The sequence below is a fragment of the Ovis canadensis genome, chromosome 2 (genome assembly GCF_042477335.2).
Source record: "Ovis canadensis isolate MfBH-ARS-UI-01 breed Bighorn chromosome 2, ARS-UI_OviCan_v2, whole genome shotgun sequence".
Classification (NCBI taxonomy): Eukaryota; Metazoa; Chordata; class Mammalia; order Artiodactyla; family Bovidae; genus Ovis; species Ovis canadensis.
The window spans coordinates 245,240,051-245,259,344 of NC_091246.1; the positions used below are offsets into that span (position 1 = coordinate 245,240,051).

General features: G+C 43.8%; 1 protein-coding gene across 9 annotated transcripts in view; it reads right to left on the reverse strand.

Annotated features, from left to right (window-relative positions):
• Window positions 1-19,294, reverse strand: part of WDTC1 (WD and tetratricopeptide repeats 1) — a 68,368-nt gene that overhangs the window by 17,800 nt on the left and 31,274 nt on the right. For all 9 annotated transcript variants that reach the window (XM_069574892.1, XM_069574887.1, XM_069574889.1 and 6 more), the window contains exons 4-7: window positions 6,136-6,182; window positions 5,591-5,702; window positions 2,714-2,901; window positions 482-664 (exon numbers count right to left, since the gene is read on the reverse strand). In XM_069574892.1, coding sequence (XP_069430993.1) covers window positions 482-664; window positions 2,714-2,901; window positions 5,591-5,702; window positions 6,136-6,182 — 530 coding nt within the window. The remainder of the gene's footprint in view (window positions 1-481; window positions 665-2,713; window positions 2,902-5,590; window positions 5,703-6,135; window positions 6,183-19,294) is intronic.

Below are 19,294 nucleotides of genomic sequence, written 5' to 3' on the forward strand. Positions count from 1 at the left end.
GATGAGGAAGCTAAAGCTCGTGGCCTACTCTAAGTCATGTAGTGTGTGAAGAGTAACAACAGTCATCCAAATCCACAAATGAAAGTAACGCAGGCCAGAAGTTCGTACACCTGTCCCAGGAGTCCACTGAAAACCCAGACTGGCGGGCCGCGCAGGTCTGGGACTTCTCTGGAGGTTCTGAGTATACTTTTTTTTTTAAAAAAAGAATAAAGTAAAATTGTATGTACAAATAAAGGAGTTTACATGTATAAGATGGTAACTATGTACACTACGTATGCACAGAAGCTATTATACACCGGGATTTCTTTCAGGTAATGGAGTAAAAGTAATTTCTTTAATACACTTCTCATAAAAACAAGCACAGATTGAATTATTTTTAAAAAAAATCACAGAATAAAAAAAAACCCCCCTCAAAGAGAAGAGGGCCTGGCAATGAGGGTAAGGGGCAGCAGGTTCTCAGGGACTTGCCGCATGTTCCTACCTGTGGTTGTGGATCATGCGGATGTCGTAGAGCCTCACAAAGGGCCCGCTGGCCCCCACGGCCAGGCAGTTGTTGTCCTGGGGGTTGACGGTGAGGCACTTGGCCTCCACCAGCTGGCCACAGTACTCTGTCAGGTCGATCAGCACTTCCGAGTGTTTGCTGTTCTCCCGAAGGTCATACTGGCTGTGAGAGAGGACACAACAGGTTGGGGGTTGCGTCCGTGGGCAGAGGGCAGGGGAGAAGCCAAGGCCTGGAGTGCAAAGGAACTGGGAGGGGTTCTGGATCTGTTTGTAAGTCGAATGTCAAAAACTACTCCCATATCTTGAGTGCCCTGAATGCCAAGTAGTAGGCTTCTCACACATTCTTTTTATTCTAACAGAACTCCCTAAGGTAGATACTACTGAACCCTTTTATTTATTTTTTAACAGATATCAATATTATTGCCACTAAGTACTATTACTACTGAGTACTAACACTTCATGAGACATTGCTTGGTGTCCAGTATTGTTCCCAAGTGTTACACAGGTATTATCTAATTAAATTCTCACACTATCCCTAGGTACCACTAGAAGTTAAAAGAAGTTCAATAACTTGCCTGGATGACACTGCAGTAAGTGCAGTGCTGGGATGGTGCAGAGCTGGGAGGACTGCGTTTTAACCACTCTGCTCTGCTCCTTGATTCTAATTCTTAATTCTATTCTTAACCTAGTTTCTTGCAGGAAACGAAAGAAGTACAGAGGTGACAGAAAAGACAATCTTGAGATCATCTACGAGCTTCCCAGAAACGCCAACTCCCAGAACAAGCCCAAGTCCCATCCAGATGGTAAAGAGAAAGTGAAAGTCACTCAGTCATGTCCAACTCTTTGGGACTCCAAGGACTGTAGCCTACCAGGCTCCTCTGTCCATGGCATTCTCCAGGCCAGAATACTGGGGTGGGGAGGCGTTCCCTTCTCCAGGGGATCTTCCTAAAGCAGGGATCAAACCTGGGTCTCCTGCATTGCAGACAGATTCTTCGCCATCTGAGCCAATGGTAAAGGTCAGGCCAAAGCACCCACCCACCACGAGCACACTTTACCGGGGACCTGTTTTGCTTCTAGGATGCAGGCACATCCAGAAAATGGCAGGGGCATCACCCCTGTGCTCACCCACCTCCGCCTAAACACCTGCAATAATCTCTTCATCGTTCGCTTATCTTTCTCAGCCATCCTCACCAGATTGCTCTTCCTGAAATACTGTTTTTGTTATAGATGAGGAAACTGAGGTCTGAGGCTGAAGTGACTTGCCTGGACACGAGTGACAGAGGCAGGACTTGACTTGGTCTGAGTCCTCGTTCCTCCATGACTTAGATACCCCTCGTCCTTTGTGGAAAGGAAAAGGGCACAAAGCCCCATGGGGTCTCAAGGGAGGCAGTTTGGGCAGATTGTAGAGATAGGGGAAAGTTCTCAGGTTATATCTGAAGAAAGGAGTTAGGAAAGGCAATGAGGCCATTTCACGAACAAGGGAAGCAGAGGCAGAGGCGTGATGATGCAGGTCAGTGGAAAGGGGGAGAGGCCACTTAACTATTTCTGGCTGCGGTCCCCTTCCCAAGAATATGCCCACTGGCCGACTGTTCAAGGCAAATGGATCATGTGCCTCTGTGTGCCAGGCACTGTGCTGGGCTCTAGGGACACAACCCAGGACAGGACAGACAAAAATGCTGGCAGTTCACTACTCAGTGAGGGACACAGACAAAAGAGTGGACCAGCAAATAAATGACTCCAGATGGTGACTAGAGCTATAGAGGATACAGTGAGGGCACGGAGACAAAAAACAACGGCAGAAGGTCTGTAGCAGAGGGCGGCCAGGGAAGGTGCTTCTCAGGAGGTGGCTCTTCGGGAGTCTCCCTGGGGTGAGGAGAGCCGACAGAGAGCTGGGACTGAGAAAACCAGGTAGAGGGGCAGCAAGGGCGAAAGCCAGAGGAGGCAGACTGTGTGTGCGAGGCGGCAAGAAAGCCAGTGTGCTTGTGTAGCTCAGGAGAGGGCAAGAAGTGCAGAAGGCAAAGAACAGAGTCAGCAAGTGTTCCTACTCTGTCTGTGCCCTGATCACTGTGCTGGGCAGACCAATGAGGCTGGACCTCTGTTGGAGGGAAGGAGCCAGGTCTGTGGAAGGAAGCAGGAGGGCAGAGGGGAGGGGGCACCACATGCAGCAGGAGCAGGGGAGGCCCAGGCCGCACGCCCTGCCTCAGAGCCTCACCGGATAAGCCCATCCTCAGCAGCGCTCCAGAACGTGTTGGGCCACATGGGCGCCGTGGCGATGCGTTTCACCCGGTTCGTGTGGTCTCCAAACATGTGGATCGTCTCCTTCACTGTCAGGTCGTGGACATGCACCTTGGAGTCAGCTGCCCCTGTGATCAAGATGCGGTCCCCAGCGTGAGGCAGGAACTGCTTGGGAGAGATTGAAGAAGAGGTTGGCAGATGGTGGGGGTGGGCCATGGAAGGAGACTAGCCTGCATGTTAGCATCTTTCCCCCCTCTCCATAGCAGATGAGAAAAGGAGCCCATCCAAGCCAATCCACCAAGAGAACTTTGGATCTTGAGCATCAGCCTGTAGGCCTAACAGTCAAAATCAGGGTGTACACCTTTATTTTCCAGAGTGGTCCTGACCCACGCCAAGCTGGACTATCTAAGGAACTCTCTTCTTCTGATTCTTCCCCAGGCCAAGAGCTGAATGGATGATAATCACATTGTTACCATTTATTAAGCATTTACCAGTGCTTAGACATTGAGTACGTGATTTATCTTATTAATATAATATAAAAATCTCACTAAAATTGAGGTTTGACACTAGCATTAAGCAGGACTGGGTTCAAATTCAAGTCTTTCTGACTCCTAGATGCTTCATGATGACTATTTAATAACCTGGGGGAAGTAATAAATTAGTCTTAAAACACAAGTCCCTCAGTGTTTTAAGAGAGTGGGTGTTTTAAATTGGTTCAAATACTTCTAGAGAACAATCAGGCAACAGGTAACAGATAAAAACTATTTCTATCTTTTGACCCAAAGCTACCACTCCTGGGAAGCAATTCTAAAAGAAAAACAGGACCCGTGCAAAGATGCTCCAAGTAGCACTCCTTATAAGGGCAGTGCTGGAAATGGCTCAGACCTCAGACCTTGGGGAAGGGCTGAGCATCAGAAGGCTACTGTTCTATGTGGCCATCATTCAGAAGGACAATCCTATCATTCCAATGAAGCTGAGAACAAAAGGGTCCAGATCACATATGGCAAGGACAAAACAGCCACAAACATAATTTGGATTAATACTAAAATTTTGTCTAAAAATACTAAAGTCCCACCTGGCTTGAGCTAAAAATTCACTCTTTCCACATCCACTTCTCTGATAGCTCACCAGCATAAGGGCTAGATGAAAGATGGAATTTGATCATTTTTAGGGACAACTAGTGATCTTTAACCCTGTCTGGAAACAACACACACCCGACTCGCAACAGAAACAGAAGAGCCCTTGGGAAGAGCTTGTGGCTGCTGCCCTACTCGCCCGACATTATAGATGCCACTAGGGGGAGCTCGTGGGTTAAATACATCTGTGGTTTATCACCAGAAGGGAGAGGAACCCTTTTATAATAGAAGAGGAGGCTGAGGGTCTTGCCCAAGGTCTTAGTATTAGGGAATATCAAGGCCACTGTCCAAGTCTGGTCTCTGAACTCGACATTTTGTGTTCTATGATGCCAAAATGATGGCTTAGGTCCCTTCTTCTGATCTGACCCCACCGATTTAAACTAGACCTAACACTTTTCAGGGGACGAGAGCAGTTTCTAGTCATCATGCGAGAGGTGAATCAGCATTTCTCTGTCATTAAAAATCACAGAAATTAACCTAGGCTTGGTCCTTGGGACAGTAGACGAGAGTCAGAGCTGGGAAAGAAGTTCTGACTAGGGAAATAAGTTGGTTTTGAGCTCTTGAATCTGTCTTCCTCTTCAGGCTTCTTGTAATTGGTCTTGATATTAATCAGGAAAAGATTTCTTGGACGAGTGAGGCTTTCCAAAGGACAGCCTCACCCTCACATACACCATTACAGAATTTCAGAGCTGGAAACGTCCTTAAAGGTCATTTCTTTTAAGTTCCCAGTGAGGAATACCTCGGTGCTGGGACACTGACTACATCCTCAGAAGGCCCATTTTGCCTTTTCCAAATACCTCTAAGTATTAGACAGTTCTTTCCTTCATCAGGCCTACATCTGCTTCTGAAAACTCATAGTCACTAATCCGAGGTCTGTTCTCTGGGACCAAAAGGGACAAGCCTCACGTTACTTCCACATAACAGGTCTCCCGAGGTCTGAAGAGGGGCCTCACCAGTGGCTCAGACAGTAAAGAATCTGCCACAAGGTGGAAGACCTGGGTTCGATCCCTGGGTTGGGAAGACCCCCTGGAGACGGGAATGGCTACCCATTCCAGTATCCTTGTTTGGAGAATCCCATGGACAGAAGGGGCTGGTGGACTATACAGTTCATGGGGTCGCAAAGAGTTGGACACTTTCACTTTCAGAGGTCTGAAGACATTTGTAAGTCCCCTCCCTCCTCCCCTCCACCAAAAAACAGCAGACTCATTTCCTACAATCACCTGGGCCAGGTGCTTTTTTTTTTTTTTTTAATCAACCATCTCCTTAAACTGTAACATCAACCCTGTGGATTGCTACTTCCCTTTCTAGTTAAATTATTTATTCATGAATTTGAAGGATTTTCCTTAGCTACTTCCTTTTTATAGATGGGTAAACAGGCTCAGAGAGGTCAGGTGATTTGCCCAGCTCACACAGCTTCCAAGAGGCAGATAAGGGAGTCAAACATGGGTCTGCCTGCTATGCTATTAAAGTTCATACTCAGAACCGTACCTTATATCATCACCACTCACATGCGTATACATTCATTTGGAGCTGACCTCTTGGCTCTGAGAGAGGAATTAGCGCATGGAAAAGAGACAGAGAGTTTTAGAAATCACCAGCAGATGCTCAGATCACAAAGATGTCTGTGACCCCCAGGGTAGGTGGGAGACACACACGCAAGCACGGCCACACGCAGCCCAGTCACACCGTTCATCTGCTCTGTGGCTCATCCTGCTCACCTTGACAGAAAAGATATTTGCAGTGTGTCCTGTGTGCATGGAAAGCAGCTTCTTGTGGTGCAGCGGGTCCCACACAATCGTGTGCTGGTCGTCAGAACCAGAGGCCAGCAAGCTGTAAGCAGAGAGAGAGGACAGTTTTGACCTCTCCTCAAGTTCCTCTATCCCGTGTTTCCCAGGTGAAAAGGACTTAGGCCACATACAACTTTAAGAACAACAGTATGTGTCACACAATATAAGGTTATCTTATAAACAGTGATTGATTCTCTTTTATTTTGTTCTGAGGATTTCTCATTGTTCCTTAAATGCATTAGCTTATCAAAAAAACAGAGTTTGGAAGGTCATCCAACCTTCTATCTATCTGGGATTCATTATTTAACTGTGTGCTGCTGATGAATGAAACTTAAGGACACAGCAGAGAGCAGAGGACCCAACTTCTCTTTTGAGTCCACTCTTTTCCTTAGATCTACAAAGAGGAAGAAAATCCCCTCATCCCAACCTCCCCAAACCCTCCTCTGGCACCCGTAGGTGCCGGATCTCATACTTACTCTCCTTTCTCGTTCCACTCCAGACAGTTGACACATCCTGAGTGACCCTGGGGGACAAGAAGAGAGCCAGTTAGAAGTTCTCCTGGAGAATTCAATGTCAAGAAGTAGAAGTGAACAGATAAAATAGCTTTTCCATCATCAGTGTTTTCTAGGTGTATGTGATTGACCAAGACTGAATCAAACCGCCTTGCAGTTCACAATATGTAATACACTTTCATACACATAATTCCACTTGATATTGAACCCCTCTGAGCCACAAAGGGAAGATTTTATTGATTTTATTTTGCAGAAAAGTAAACCGAAGTTCAGGCAATAGTGGAAGTGTATCCAAACAAATTTCTGCTCCTACCACTAGAGGGGCATCTATTAACAGTCACTTCAGGGAACAGCCCCTCAGCTGCAGAAAACCTGGACAGAGGAGCCCAACTGACCAAAACACAGCCAGTTAGCTAGAAGCCTGATCTTTCATTCACCTGGCACACATTTATCCAGCACTCACTGCATGCCAGGTACCGCTCAGGTGCTGGCGGTATAACAAAGTCCCTGGTCTTCTGGAGCTTACTGCAAGCACGTGTAAAGTGAGGTAAATTAAGCACAGGGATGTGAATTGAGAAACATGGAGAAGTGAGGCACTTACTGACGAACGCTGAAGTTGAAAGCATGCACAGAGAGAAGTCACGGCAAAGCTAGAGTTACGAGGAAACAGACGCCATGAAAAGCAGAAGGTATACAGCGGCAGAAACAAGTCTTACACGAGAGAAGACGAGAACAAGCCACTTCCATTCCTACATGCTGTTCTTTCTTTCCCTCATTCCTAACGGCATCTTGATTTTCACTTCATTATCTGTCCAGCCCAAAATAAGACCACGTATTTCAAGAAGTGTAAGTTCATTGTCCTTTCCACAATGGTGGGTTCAGGAACTTAGATCTAAGCCAGATTGGACATGGCATTCACCCAGACATAGGGACTGGCTCAGAAATGAGCCTGTAACCCCAACTGGATGCAAGGGGGCCAGGAGTTGAGAGCATGTAGAAGAGAAGTTTTCTCATTTTCAGAAAAGAGTCTACAAACGGGACGCCTTTCTTCCTGTGGATGCTGGGTGTCCTGATGTGACTCCTAGAACTGTGACCACGAGGGTAGCCAGCCTGACAGTGAAATAAACATGGAGAGGAAAGCCCAGCCAAAGGAATCACAGAAAGATGGAGCCAGAATGACCAGAGTAACCCACCCTCATGCCTACCCGACTCCTGGGCTCCAGTCAGGAGCCAGTCTGCTCGTTGCTTTAAGGTCACTTGAGCTGGGCTGTTACTTGTGGCTCAGAGCATCCTGTCCAACTCATTCTTCAGGTCTCAGTTCGTGGGCAGGTCCCTCAAGAAGCTGCTCCCACCCCGTAACCCTGGGAAGGAGGCACACCCTCCCTGCGGGCTCCTGCCGTCACGCTGTACCACGGCTCCGTGCCGACACGGCTGTCTGTTTCACCACACTGAGCGGGGGAGAGCGGCCTCTGTGACCACGCTCCCTGTATCCCCGAGGCCAGGAACAGTGCCCGGCACGTATCTGCTGCACAGTGAACAAGGGGGTCTGGTGGGCCTCGTGGGAAGACTTGAGAGAATGAACCAACCCCTGACTCTCTCGTCAGCAGAGGCTTTTCCTCTGCTTTTTCCTTCCCTCTCGCCCATTGTTCTATAAAAATTCTCATGTGGGTTGAACCTCATGTCTTTGTAGGTTCTGCACTTCAATACATTACTGACACATTCACTCTGTTCAACTTGCCAGACCACTGGGTGACCTGCAGCCTCTCACTTTCCCATGGCACTGGGTTGAAATCCATACACGACTCTGGTCACTCTTCCTGAATCAGATTCATTTCTGTCCTCACCCCTCTCATTTTCCCACCAGGCTTTAAATTACTTGTGCCCAGGGGTCACACCTTCAGCTTGCAATTTCCGAGAGTGCTGAGGGCTTTCGATGTTCATCACTTACCGAGGGCTTACAAAGAGCTAGGCATAGTATCTTGCACCTGTGGTGGGCAGAACAATGGCCCGCTTACAAATGCCCATGCCGTGGTCTTCTGGAACCCATGAATACATTATGATAGATGGCAAAGGGACTCTGCAGATGTGATTAAGGTTAAAATCCTTGAGGTAGGGAGATTATCTTTATCCAGGGGAGCCCAATACAATCACAGGAGTCCTTAAAATCAGAGGACCTTTCCTGGCTGCAGAGAGTAGAGATATGTAAGTGTGAAATGGACTTGACCGACGACTGCCAGTTCTAAAGATGGAAGGTTTCTTCTAGCCAAAAAATGCCAGAAACAGGGAAGTGCAAGAAAACGGATTCTGCTCTACAGCCTCCAGAAGGAACAAAGCCCTGTCAAGACATCAGGCTTGTGAGACCCAGGTCAGACTTCTGACCTACAGAACTAGAAGATAATCCATTTGTGTTGTTTTAAGCCACTAAAAGTTTATGGTAATTTGTTACAGCAGCCATAGGAATTTTATAGCATTCTACATCCATTATCTTGTTTAAGAAGCAGGTATCATTACTTATTTCATGGATAAGAAAAACCTCCCTGGAGGTCCAGTGGTTAAGATTCTATACTTCCAGCACAGGGGATGTGGGTTTGATCCCTGTTCAGGGAACTAAGAATCTGCATGCTGAGCAGTATGACTGAAAAACAAAACAAAACAAAACAAAAAAACAGCTCCCCATCCTCCAAAAAAACCCCCCCAAAAAACCCAATACCCAGAGAGGTTAGGTAAACTGCTGCGATTCTGTAATTTATCTGTATTTATTGTATGTCAGAAATATATAGTCTTGATATAGTCTGTCTGGCACAGAAGTCCTAAAAACCCTTGGAATTTTTTTTCCCATTTATTTATTTACTTTACAATATTGTATTGGTTTTGCCATACATTGACATGAATCCGCCATGGGTGTACCTGTGTTCCCCATCCTGAACCCCCCTCCCACCTCCCTCCCCATCCCCATCCCATCCCTCTGGGTCATCCCAGTGTACCAGCCCCAAGCACCCTGTATCATGGCGATTTGTTTCACATGTGATAATTTACATGTTTCAATGCCATTCTCCCATATCATCCCACCCTCACCCTCTCCTGCAGAGTCCAAAAGACTATTCTATACATCTGTGTCTCTTTTGCTGTCTCGCATACAGGGTTATCATTACCATCTTTCTAAATTCCATATATATGCATTAGTATACTGTATTGGTGTTTTTCTTTCTGGCTTACTTCACTCTGTATGCTGCTGCTACTGCTAAGTTGCTTCAGTTGTGTCCGACTCTGTGCGACCCCATAGACGGCAGCCCACTAGGCTCCTCCATCCCTGGGATTCTCCAGGCAAGAACACTGGAGTGGGTTGCCATTTCCTTCTCCAGGAATTCTCTAAGTAATAAAAGTAATAAAGATATCGTGATATCCATAACAAACCTCTTTCAACTAACACCTGAATTTATGTTAATGAAGAGATTTTTGGGAAGCACCTAAGGGTGCAGGCTGGTTACCAGGAGAACCAAACATATGATCGGAGGGTTGGGACTTTCAGTCCCACTTCTCTGACCTCCAGGGAGGGGAGAGGGGCTGGTGGCTGAAGTGATCACCAATGGATGATGATTTAATCAACCAGCCAATGTAATGGGATACACAAAAGGACAGGGTCAGAGCGCTTCTGTGTTGGTACACATGGGGATTTGGGAGAGTGGCATGCTGGGAGAGGACATGGAAGCTATGCAGCCCATCCCATGTACCTTGCCCTCTGCACCTCTTTTATATGGTTGTTTTCCGAATTATATCGTTTTATAATAAACGAGTAATCTAGTAAGTAAAATGTTTCTTTGAGTTCTGTGAGTCACTTAAGCAAATTAATTGAAACCAAGGAAAAGGGGTTTGGAACTTATGAAACGTTAGTCGCTCAGTCGTGTCTGACTCTTTGTGATCCTGTGGACTGCCAGGTTCCTCTGTTCACAGAATTCTCCAGGCAAGAATACTGGAGTGGATTGCCATTTCCTTCTCCAAGGGATCTTCCTGACTCAGGGATTGAACCCGGGCCTCGTCCATTGCAGTCAGACTCTTTACTGTCTGAGCCACCAGGGAAGCCCCTTGGAACTTCTAATCTACAACTAGCCAAAAGCACGGGTGACAACCTGGATTAGCAATTGGTGTCTGAAGTAGCTGTTGGGGCTGAAGGGCAGCAGGGTTGTTTACAGGACTAAGCTTTTGACTTCCTTGGTGGTCCAGTGGTTAAGGGCTGAGCTCTTAACCTGAGGGATCTGACACTATCTCCAGGTAGACAGTATCAGAATTGAGTTAAATTGTAGGGAACCAGCTGGTATCGGAGAGTTGCTTGGTGGTATAAACCAAACCAACACACACCCACACGCTGGACATGGCTAATGTAGCACAGCTAGCAGTGGTATCAGGAAGCATTTTAACTCAAGGGCTCGGGCTCGTAAGCACTGTCTGAAAAATGCATGGATGCTTCCAGAATTATTATTTTTGTCCTCAAATCAGTAGCGCATCCAATGTACAGAAGACAGGCCACAGCAGACAAACGTTACTTATGACTCATTTTTACACAGAAAAAACAGCTCAGAGACAGGTAAGTTGGAGAAAGTGTAGAGAGAAAGTTCAAATCAGATTCTACAAAAATACAAATTAACTATTGACAAAAGGCATTAATAAAAGGGCTCTATAAATTAGAATATGTGTTTGGGAAACTAATTTATATAAGGCATGGGGTATTTAAGAGGATTTGTTTTGGCCTTGATAAATAAGCCTGGCTTAGATGAGGTACGTGATCTAGAATTAAGTTGAAGACTACAATGGAAGAAAATATGTCTATGGCATATCAGAATTAAACAGTGGGTAAAAAAGAAGGGAGAAAACCTCAAACTTTAAAGAAATAGAGAGGAGTGGCTGTTTACAGATGGCTCCAAGAGAGGAAGAGACATCTGTGTGGCTGGCTCCCTGGAACCCTGGACATGTCCCTACTTACGGTGAGCCTTGCAAACCAGGAATAAGGAAGAAACAAACTGCACAGAGAACGAACCTGTAACAAAAGTCCCAGATCTCACTCAGGTTCCAAATTCCAACCTCTTACTTCCTGCTTAACTTGACTAAAGATTGCTTATAATGACTATTTATTATAAATTGCCATAATTGCTAGGCAGCATAGTATACAGGAGGAAAAGGAGGCAAGGAGAAGCATTTTATCACTGACGCTGCTTCAACCTGCGGGTGCATAATGATGCTAAAAAGCAGACACTTAGGTGGTTTTCTTACTGCTTTTAAATTCTTTGCAGACGACACACCCCCTTACAAGCCTGCACTACTGCCCCCAGCTTGGTATGCCACTGCTGGGTAGAATACTAGATAGCAATATACATGACCTTATTGTCACTCCCTTTTTACAGGTTAAGACTAAGTCTCAGAGATATTAAATAAGTCACTCAGACTGTAAACACCAGAGCCTGGATAGGAACCCAGGTCCATATGACTCCAAATATTTCTCTGTGCTGAATTACCTCAAATACCACCCTTATTCCCACCCGTATTAAAAAGAGATCTCACTGCTACTATCACCTTAGGAAACTGTCAGTTTGATATAAAGTCAAATTCATATCTACCCTCAGTTCAGTTCAGTTCAGTTCAGTCACTCAGTCGTGTCTGACTCTTTGCGACCCCATGAATCACAGCACGCCAGGCCTCCCTGTCCATCACCATCTCCCGGAGTTCACTCAGACTCACGTCCATCGAGTCCGTGATGCCATCCAGTCATCTCATCCTCTGTTGTCCCCTTCTTCTCCTGCCCCCAATCCCTCCCAGCATCAGAGTCTTTTCCAATGAGTCAACTCTTCGCATGAGGTGGCCAAAGTACTGGAGTTTCAGCTTCAGCATCATTCCTTCCAAAGAAATCCCAGGGCTGAACTCCTTCAGAATGGACTGGTTGGATCTCCTTGCAGTCCAAGAGACTCTCAAGAGTCTTCTCCAACACCACAGTTCAAAAGCATCAATTCTTCAGCACTCAGCCTTCTTCACAGTCCAACTCTCACATCCATACATGACCATAGGAAAAACCATAGCCTTGACTAGATGGACCTTAGTCGGCAAAGTAATGTCTCTGCTTTTGAATATACTATCTAGGTTGCTCATAACATTTCTTCCAAGGAGTAAGCGTCTTTTTTCTTTTTTTTGGAGTAAGCGTCTTTTAATTTCATGGCTGCAGTCACCATCTGCAGTGATTTTGGAGCCCCCAAAAATAAAGTCTGACACTCTTTCCACTGTTTCCCCATCTATTTGCCATGAAGTGATGGGACTGGATGCCATGATCTTCGTTTTCTGAATGTTGAGCTTTAAGCCAACTTTTTCACTCTCCTCTTTCACTTTCATCAAGAGGCTTTTTAGTTCCTCTTCACTTTCTGCCATAAGGGTGGTGTTATCTGCATATCTGAGGTTATTGATATTTCTCCTGGCAATCTTGATTCCAGCTTGTGTTTCTTCCAGTCCAGCGTTTCTCATATCTACCCTATGACCCAGCAATTCCATTCCTTAGGTATTTACTCAGGGGAAATGAAGACATTTGTCCACCTAAAGACTGGTATAAGAATATCCCTGCTGCTGCTGCTGCTGCTGCTAAATCACTTCAGTCATATCCAACTCTATGCGACCCCATAGATGGCAGCCCACCAGGCTCCCCCACCCCTGGGATTCTCCAGACAAGAACACTGGAGTGGGCTGCCATTTCCTTCTCCAATGCATGAAAGTGAAAAGTGAAAGTGAAGTTGCTCAGTCGTGTCCGACTCTTAGCGACCCCATGGACTGCAGCCTATGCTTTAATTTTCAAAGTCCCACACTAGAAATAACCCAAATGATCATCAACAGGAGAAGAGATACACAAAATGTAGTGTATTCAAACAGTGTAATCCTACTCAGAAATAAAAAGGAACTACCATAGATACATGAAACCATGTGGATGAAACTCAAAACACATGATGCTAAGCAAAAGAAGCCAAACAGAAAAACATGCATACTGTATAATTCCAGTTTCAGAAAGTGTATGAACAGCCAAAATTAACCTATGAGGAGAAATAAAAAACAAACAAACTAATCTATGGAGACAGAAGCCAAAAAGTGGTTGCTCTGAGAGAGGAGTGTTGGCTGGAAAGGGCACCATGGGAACTTCTAGGGTGATGGAAGTATTTTCTGTCTTGTTATGAGTAGTAGTTACTCAAGTGCCAAAACTCATCCAACCTGAGACCTATGTACTTTATTTTTAGGCAAATCATACTTCAATAAAGAGAGGGAAGAAAAAAGGTCATCATAATAATAGTGATAGTAGTAGCTAATACATAATAAGTGCTATCTCACCATCCTCTAGGGACAGTATTATGTCCTTTACTTAATGCTGAGTTAAACTTTACAACTGCCTCATGATGGAAATACTACTACTATTCTCATTTTTTTACATGAGAAAAAGGTTAATATCCATATTGCATACACAGTATAGTACGAATGTGAATCCATGTCTGACAGACTCCACAGCTTGGCTCTTAACCATGGTGTCATAGTGCCTTTTTAAATTCCAGGTTATCTCCCTCAAAACTGAAATGTCTGCTATGTGGCTGTAAGTGCTAAGCTTTCATGTATGCCAATTCATTTAAACTTCACAATACATGTTGTTTATTAGCCTTAATGTATTAAGATTACACAGTCGCAAAATAACAGAATGTAGTGAGTCCTGAAGGCAAATAAAACTCGGTTATCTTAAAGGCAGAATGATGTGAGTACACAAACATCTCTGGAAAATCCTTCTGTTGCTTCTTTAACCGAGTTCAATGCTTTCTCAAATTTTAGTATGACTGAAAACTACCTACTAGAGTAGTAAGAGAAACAAGAATAACTAAAACTCATCATACTATGTGTCAAGCCCTGTCCTAACTGCTTCACATAATTACTCTTCAAAGTTCATTAAACTGTTCATAAAGGACAATAAATGTGTTTCTGGGTTCACAAGCTGTGTTTCCTTGAGGAAGTCCTATAACTTCTCTGTGTTTCAGGTTTTATATCTCTAAAAAAATGGTGATAACATACATAACCTCATAGGATTGTTGTGGGGAACAAATCAGTATTAACACTGTGATAGCCAAGTAGCAAAATTGGAAATCAAGTCCAAATATGTTCTTTCCCCTGCACCAGGATAATTTAAGACTTATAGTACAGCCTAATGTGAACTATGATTACTGGGGAAGGAAAAATCCTCCTAGAAGTTATTAAAAGGAACGATTTAAAACATATTTCTATAAAAAATAAGGTAATATATATTTCAACTGCTATATGTTCATGTAAAAATCTAAGTATGAATATAGTGGAGTGAGTCAACAACCATATGAGAAACTTTTTCCTTATGCTGACCTCTGCTGTCTATCCCAGCAAATTCACTTTATTTGATTGATGGGTTGACTTTATTTTTATTTCTTATAAAATAGGCACTCTTATATGTGCAAAGGCTATAGTGGTAAATAAGATAAAGAACTCCAGTCATGAAGGAGATGAAAAAAAATAAGCACAGCAATCAGTAAAATCAGTTCAGACAGTGATAACTGCTATGTAGAAAATAAAACATGGTGGGACTTAGCTGATGGTGCAATGGATAGGAATCCACCTCCCAATGAAGGGGACACGGGTTCAATCCCAGGTCCAGGAAGAGTCCACATGCCACAGAGCAACTAAGCCCATGTGCCACAGCTATTGAGCCTGTGGGTCACAACTACTGACGCTGCAAACTCTTGGGTCTGAGAGCCACAACTACCGAGCCTATGTGCTGCAGTTACTGAAGCCCACGTGCCCTAGAACTATATGCTGCACCGACTGAGCCCACACACTGCGACTACTGAAGCCTGCGCGCCTACAGTCTGTGCTCTGCAACATGAGAAGCCACAGCAATAGGAAGCCCATGCACCACGAAGAGTTCGCTCCCATTTGCTGCAACTAGAGAAAGCCCCTGCACAGCAATGAAGATCCAGTGCAACCAGAAAATTAATTAATTTAAAGAAAAGAAAACATGGTGATGGGTTATACTTTAGATACACTGGCCAGGGAAACACTATAGATAAGTTTGAGAAGAAATATGAACGCTGAGAAAGAAAAGCATGCCAGGCATAGGAAAGAACAAGTACAAAGGTAAGAAGAGGCTCGGCATGCTATAGATAAAGAATTAAGGCCAGTGGCTAGAATATAGGGATAAAAGGGACAGAGTAAGGCAAGCTAAGTTTTGGAGATGAGCAGAGGCAAGATTCTAATGGTGTCCTATAGGCCACAAACAAACCTGTACATTTATGTAAGGTTAGCTGATTTCCCGGAGAAGGCAATGGCACCCCACTCCAGTACTCTTGCCTGAAGAATCCCATGGACAGAGGAGCCTGGTAGGCTGCAGTCCATGGGGTCACAAAGAGTCAGATATGACTGAGCGACTTCACTTTCACTTTTCACTTTCATGCATTGGAGAAGGAAATGGCAACCCACTCCAGTATTCTTGCCTGGAGAATCCCAGGGACCGAGGAGCCTGTTAGGCTGCCGTCTATGGGGTTGTACAGAGTTGGACACGACTGACGCGACTTAGCAGCAGCAGCAGCAGCTGATTTCCAACAAGAGTGCTGAGACAATTCAAATGAGAGAAAGAGTAGTCTTTTCAACAGATGATGCTGTAGTAACTGAATGCCACTGCTGCTTAGTCACTTCAGTCGTGTCCGACCCTGTGTGACCCTATGCACAGCAGCCCACCAGGCTCCTCTCTCCATGGATTCTCTAGGCAAGAGTACCAAAGTGATTTGCCATGTCCTCCTCCAGGGGATCTTGCCTACCCAGGGATCGAATCCAAGTCTCTTACGTCTATCTGCTGTGGCAGGGGGGTTCTTTACCAATAGTGCCACCTGAGAAGCCCAATAACTGAATGGTGGTAGTGGTTTAGTCGCTAAGTCGTGTCCAACTCTTGCAACCCCGTGAACTATAGCCTGCCAGGCTCCTCTGTCCATGGGATTCTCCAGGCAAGAATAGTGGAGTGGGTTGCCATTTCCTTTTCCAGGAGATCTTCCTGACCCAGGAATAGAACCCGGGTCTCCTGCATTGTTGGCAGATTCTTTACCAACTGAGCTGTGAGGGAAGCCCATATATATAACTGAATATGTATATGCAAAAGAATGAAACTGGGCCTCAATGTGACACCATATATAAAAATTAACCCAAAATGAATAAAAGACAAACACAGAAGACTTAAAACTATAAAACTTTTAGAAGAAAACACAAGTGTATATATTTTTGTGATCTTATATTAGGAAATGGCTTCTTAAATATGACATCAAAAGTGTAAATGAAAAAATAAAGAAAATAACTTGGACTTCAAGAAAAGTAAAAGTTTTGTGAGTCAAAAGTGCTCTCAAGAAAGTGAAAAAATCCACAGAATGGGAGGAAAATTTTCAAATCACAAAAATCTGATAAAGGTTTATTATCTAGGACATACAAAGAATTCTTATGACTCAACAATAAATAACAGTTTTTAAATGGTCAAAGTACAAATAGATGGAGAAATATACTATGTTCATGGATCGGAAGAATCAATATAATGAAAATAAGTATACTACCCAAAGCAATCTAGAGATTCAGTGCAATCCCTACCAAGCTTCCAATGGTATTTTTTGGAGAACTAGAACAAATAATTTCACAATTTGTATGGAAATACAAAAAACCTCGAATAGCCAAAGCAATCTTGAGAAAGAATGGAACTGGAGGAATCAACCTGCCTGACTTCAGACTATACTACAAAGCTACAGTCATCAAGAAAGTATGGTACTGGCACAAAGACAGACATATAGATCAATGGAACAAAATAGAAAGCCCAGGGATAAATCCACTCACCTATGGACACATTATTTTTGACAAAGGAGGCAAGAATATACAATGGAGAAAAGACAATCTCTTTAACAAGTGGTGCTGGGAAAACTGGTCAACCACTTGTAAAAGAATGAAACTAGGACACTTTCTAAGACCATTCACAAAAATAAACTCAAAATGGATCAAATATCTAAATGTAAGACCAGAAACGATAAAACTCCTAGAGGAAAACATAGGCAAAACACTCTCTGACATAAATCACAGCAGGATCCTCTATGACCCACCTCCCAGAGTAATGGAAATAAAAGCAAAAATAAACTAATGGGACCTAATTAAACTTAAAAGCTTTTGCACAATGAAGGAAACTATAACCAAGGTGAAAAGACAGCCTTCAGAATGGGAGAAAATAATAGCAAACGAAGCAACTGACAAAGAATTAACCTCCAAAATATACAGGCAGCTCGTGAACCTCAATTCCAGAAAAATTAACAACCCAATCAAAAAATGAACCAAAGAACTAAACAGACATTTCTCCAAAGAAGGCATACAGATGGCTAACAAACACATGAAAAGATGTTCAACATCACTCATCATCAGAGAAATGCAAAACAAAATCACAATGAGGTATCATCTCACTCCAGTCAGAATGGCTGCTATCAAAAAAGTCTACAAACAATAAATGCTGGTGAGGGTGTGGAGAAACACACTGTTGGTGGGAATGCAAACTAGTACACCCACTATGGAGAACAGTGTGGAGATTCATTAAAAAACTGGAAATAGAACTGCCATATGACCCAGCAATCCCACTGCTAGGCACACACACCACGGAAACCAGAACTGAAAGAGACACGTGTACCCCACCGTTCATCACAGCACTGTTTACAATAGCTTGGATATGGAAGCAACCTAGATGTACATTGGCAGATGAATGGATTAGAAAGCTGTGGTACATATACACAATGGAGTATTACTCAGCCATTAAAAAGAATGCATTTGAATCAGTTCTAATGAGATGGATGAAACTGGAGCCTATTATATAGAGTGAAGTAAGTCAGAATAGAAAAACATCAATACAGTATATTAACACATATATATGGAATTTAGAAAGATGGTTACGATGACCTTATATGTGAGACAGCAAGAGAGACAAATAAGTAAAGGATAGGCTTTTGGACTCTGTGGGAGAAGGCAAGGGTGGGATGATTTGAGAGAACAGCACTGAAACATGTATATTACCATATGTGATATAGATCGCCAGTCCAGGTTTGATGCATGAGATAGGGTGCTCAGGGCTGGTGCACTGGGATGACCCTGAGGGATGGGATGGGGAGGGAGGTGGGAGGGGGCGTTCAGGATGGGGGACACATGTGCACCCATGGCTGATTCATATCAATGTATTGCAAAAACCACTATAATACTGTAAATAGCCTCCAATTAAAATAAATAAACTAATTAAAAAAAATGGTCAAAGGATCTGAATAGACATTCCTCCAAAGAAGAAGATATACAAACGGCCAATAAGCACATGTAAAGAAGTGCAACATCATTAGTCATTAGGGAAGTGCAAATCAAGACCACAATGAAATAGCACATCACTCCCACTAGGAATGACTATAAAAAAAAAAAGAGTAAGTATTGGAAAGAATATGGAGAAAATGGAACCCTTGTACATTTCTGATGGAAATGTAAAATGGTGGTGCCATTTGGAAAAAGTTTGGCAGTTCCTCAAAATATTAAACATAGAGTTGCCATATGACACAGCAATTCTACTTTTAGGTATATAACTAAAAGAACTGAAAATAAATGTCCGCACAAAATCATCTACACCAATTATTCGCAGCAGCATTATTCACAATAGTCAAAAAGTGGAAACAAACAAAATATCCACTAACGGATGACTGGATAAATAAAATGTGGCATATCCATATAGTGGAATGTTATTTGGCAATAAAAAGGAATGGAGTATGATTCATGCTTCAACACAGGTAAATCTTGAAATTATCATATTAAGGAAATGAAAAAGATGTTAGTCACTCAGTCACGTCTGACTCTTTGCAGCCTGATGGACTGTAGCCTGCCAGGCTCCTCGGTCCACGGAATTCTCCAGGCAAGAATACTGGAGTGGGTAGCCATTTCCTTCTCCAGGGGATCTTCCTGACCTAGGGATCAAACTGATGTTTCCCACATTACCTGTCTGAGCCACGAGGGAAGCCCCCATAATGAGGAAGTCAGATACAAAAAGCTACATAGTATA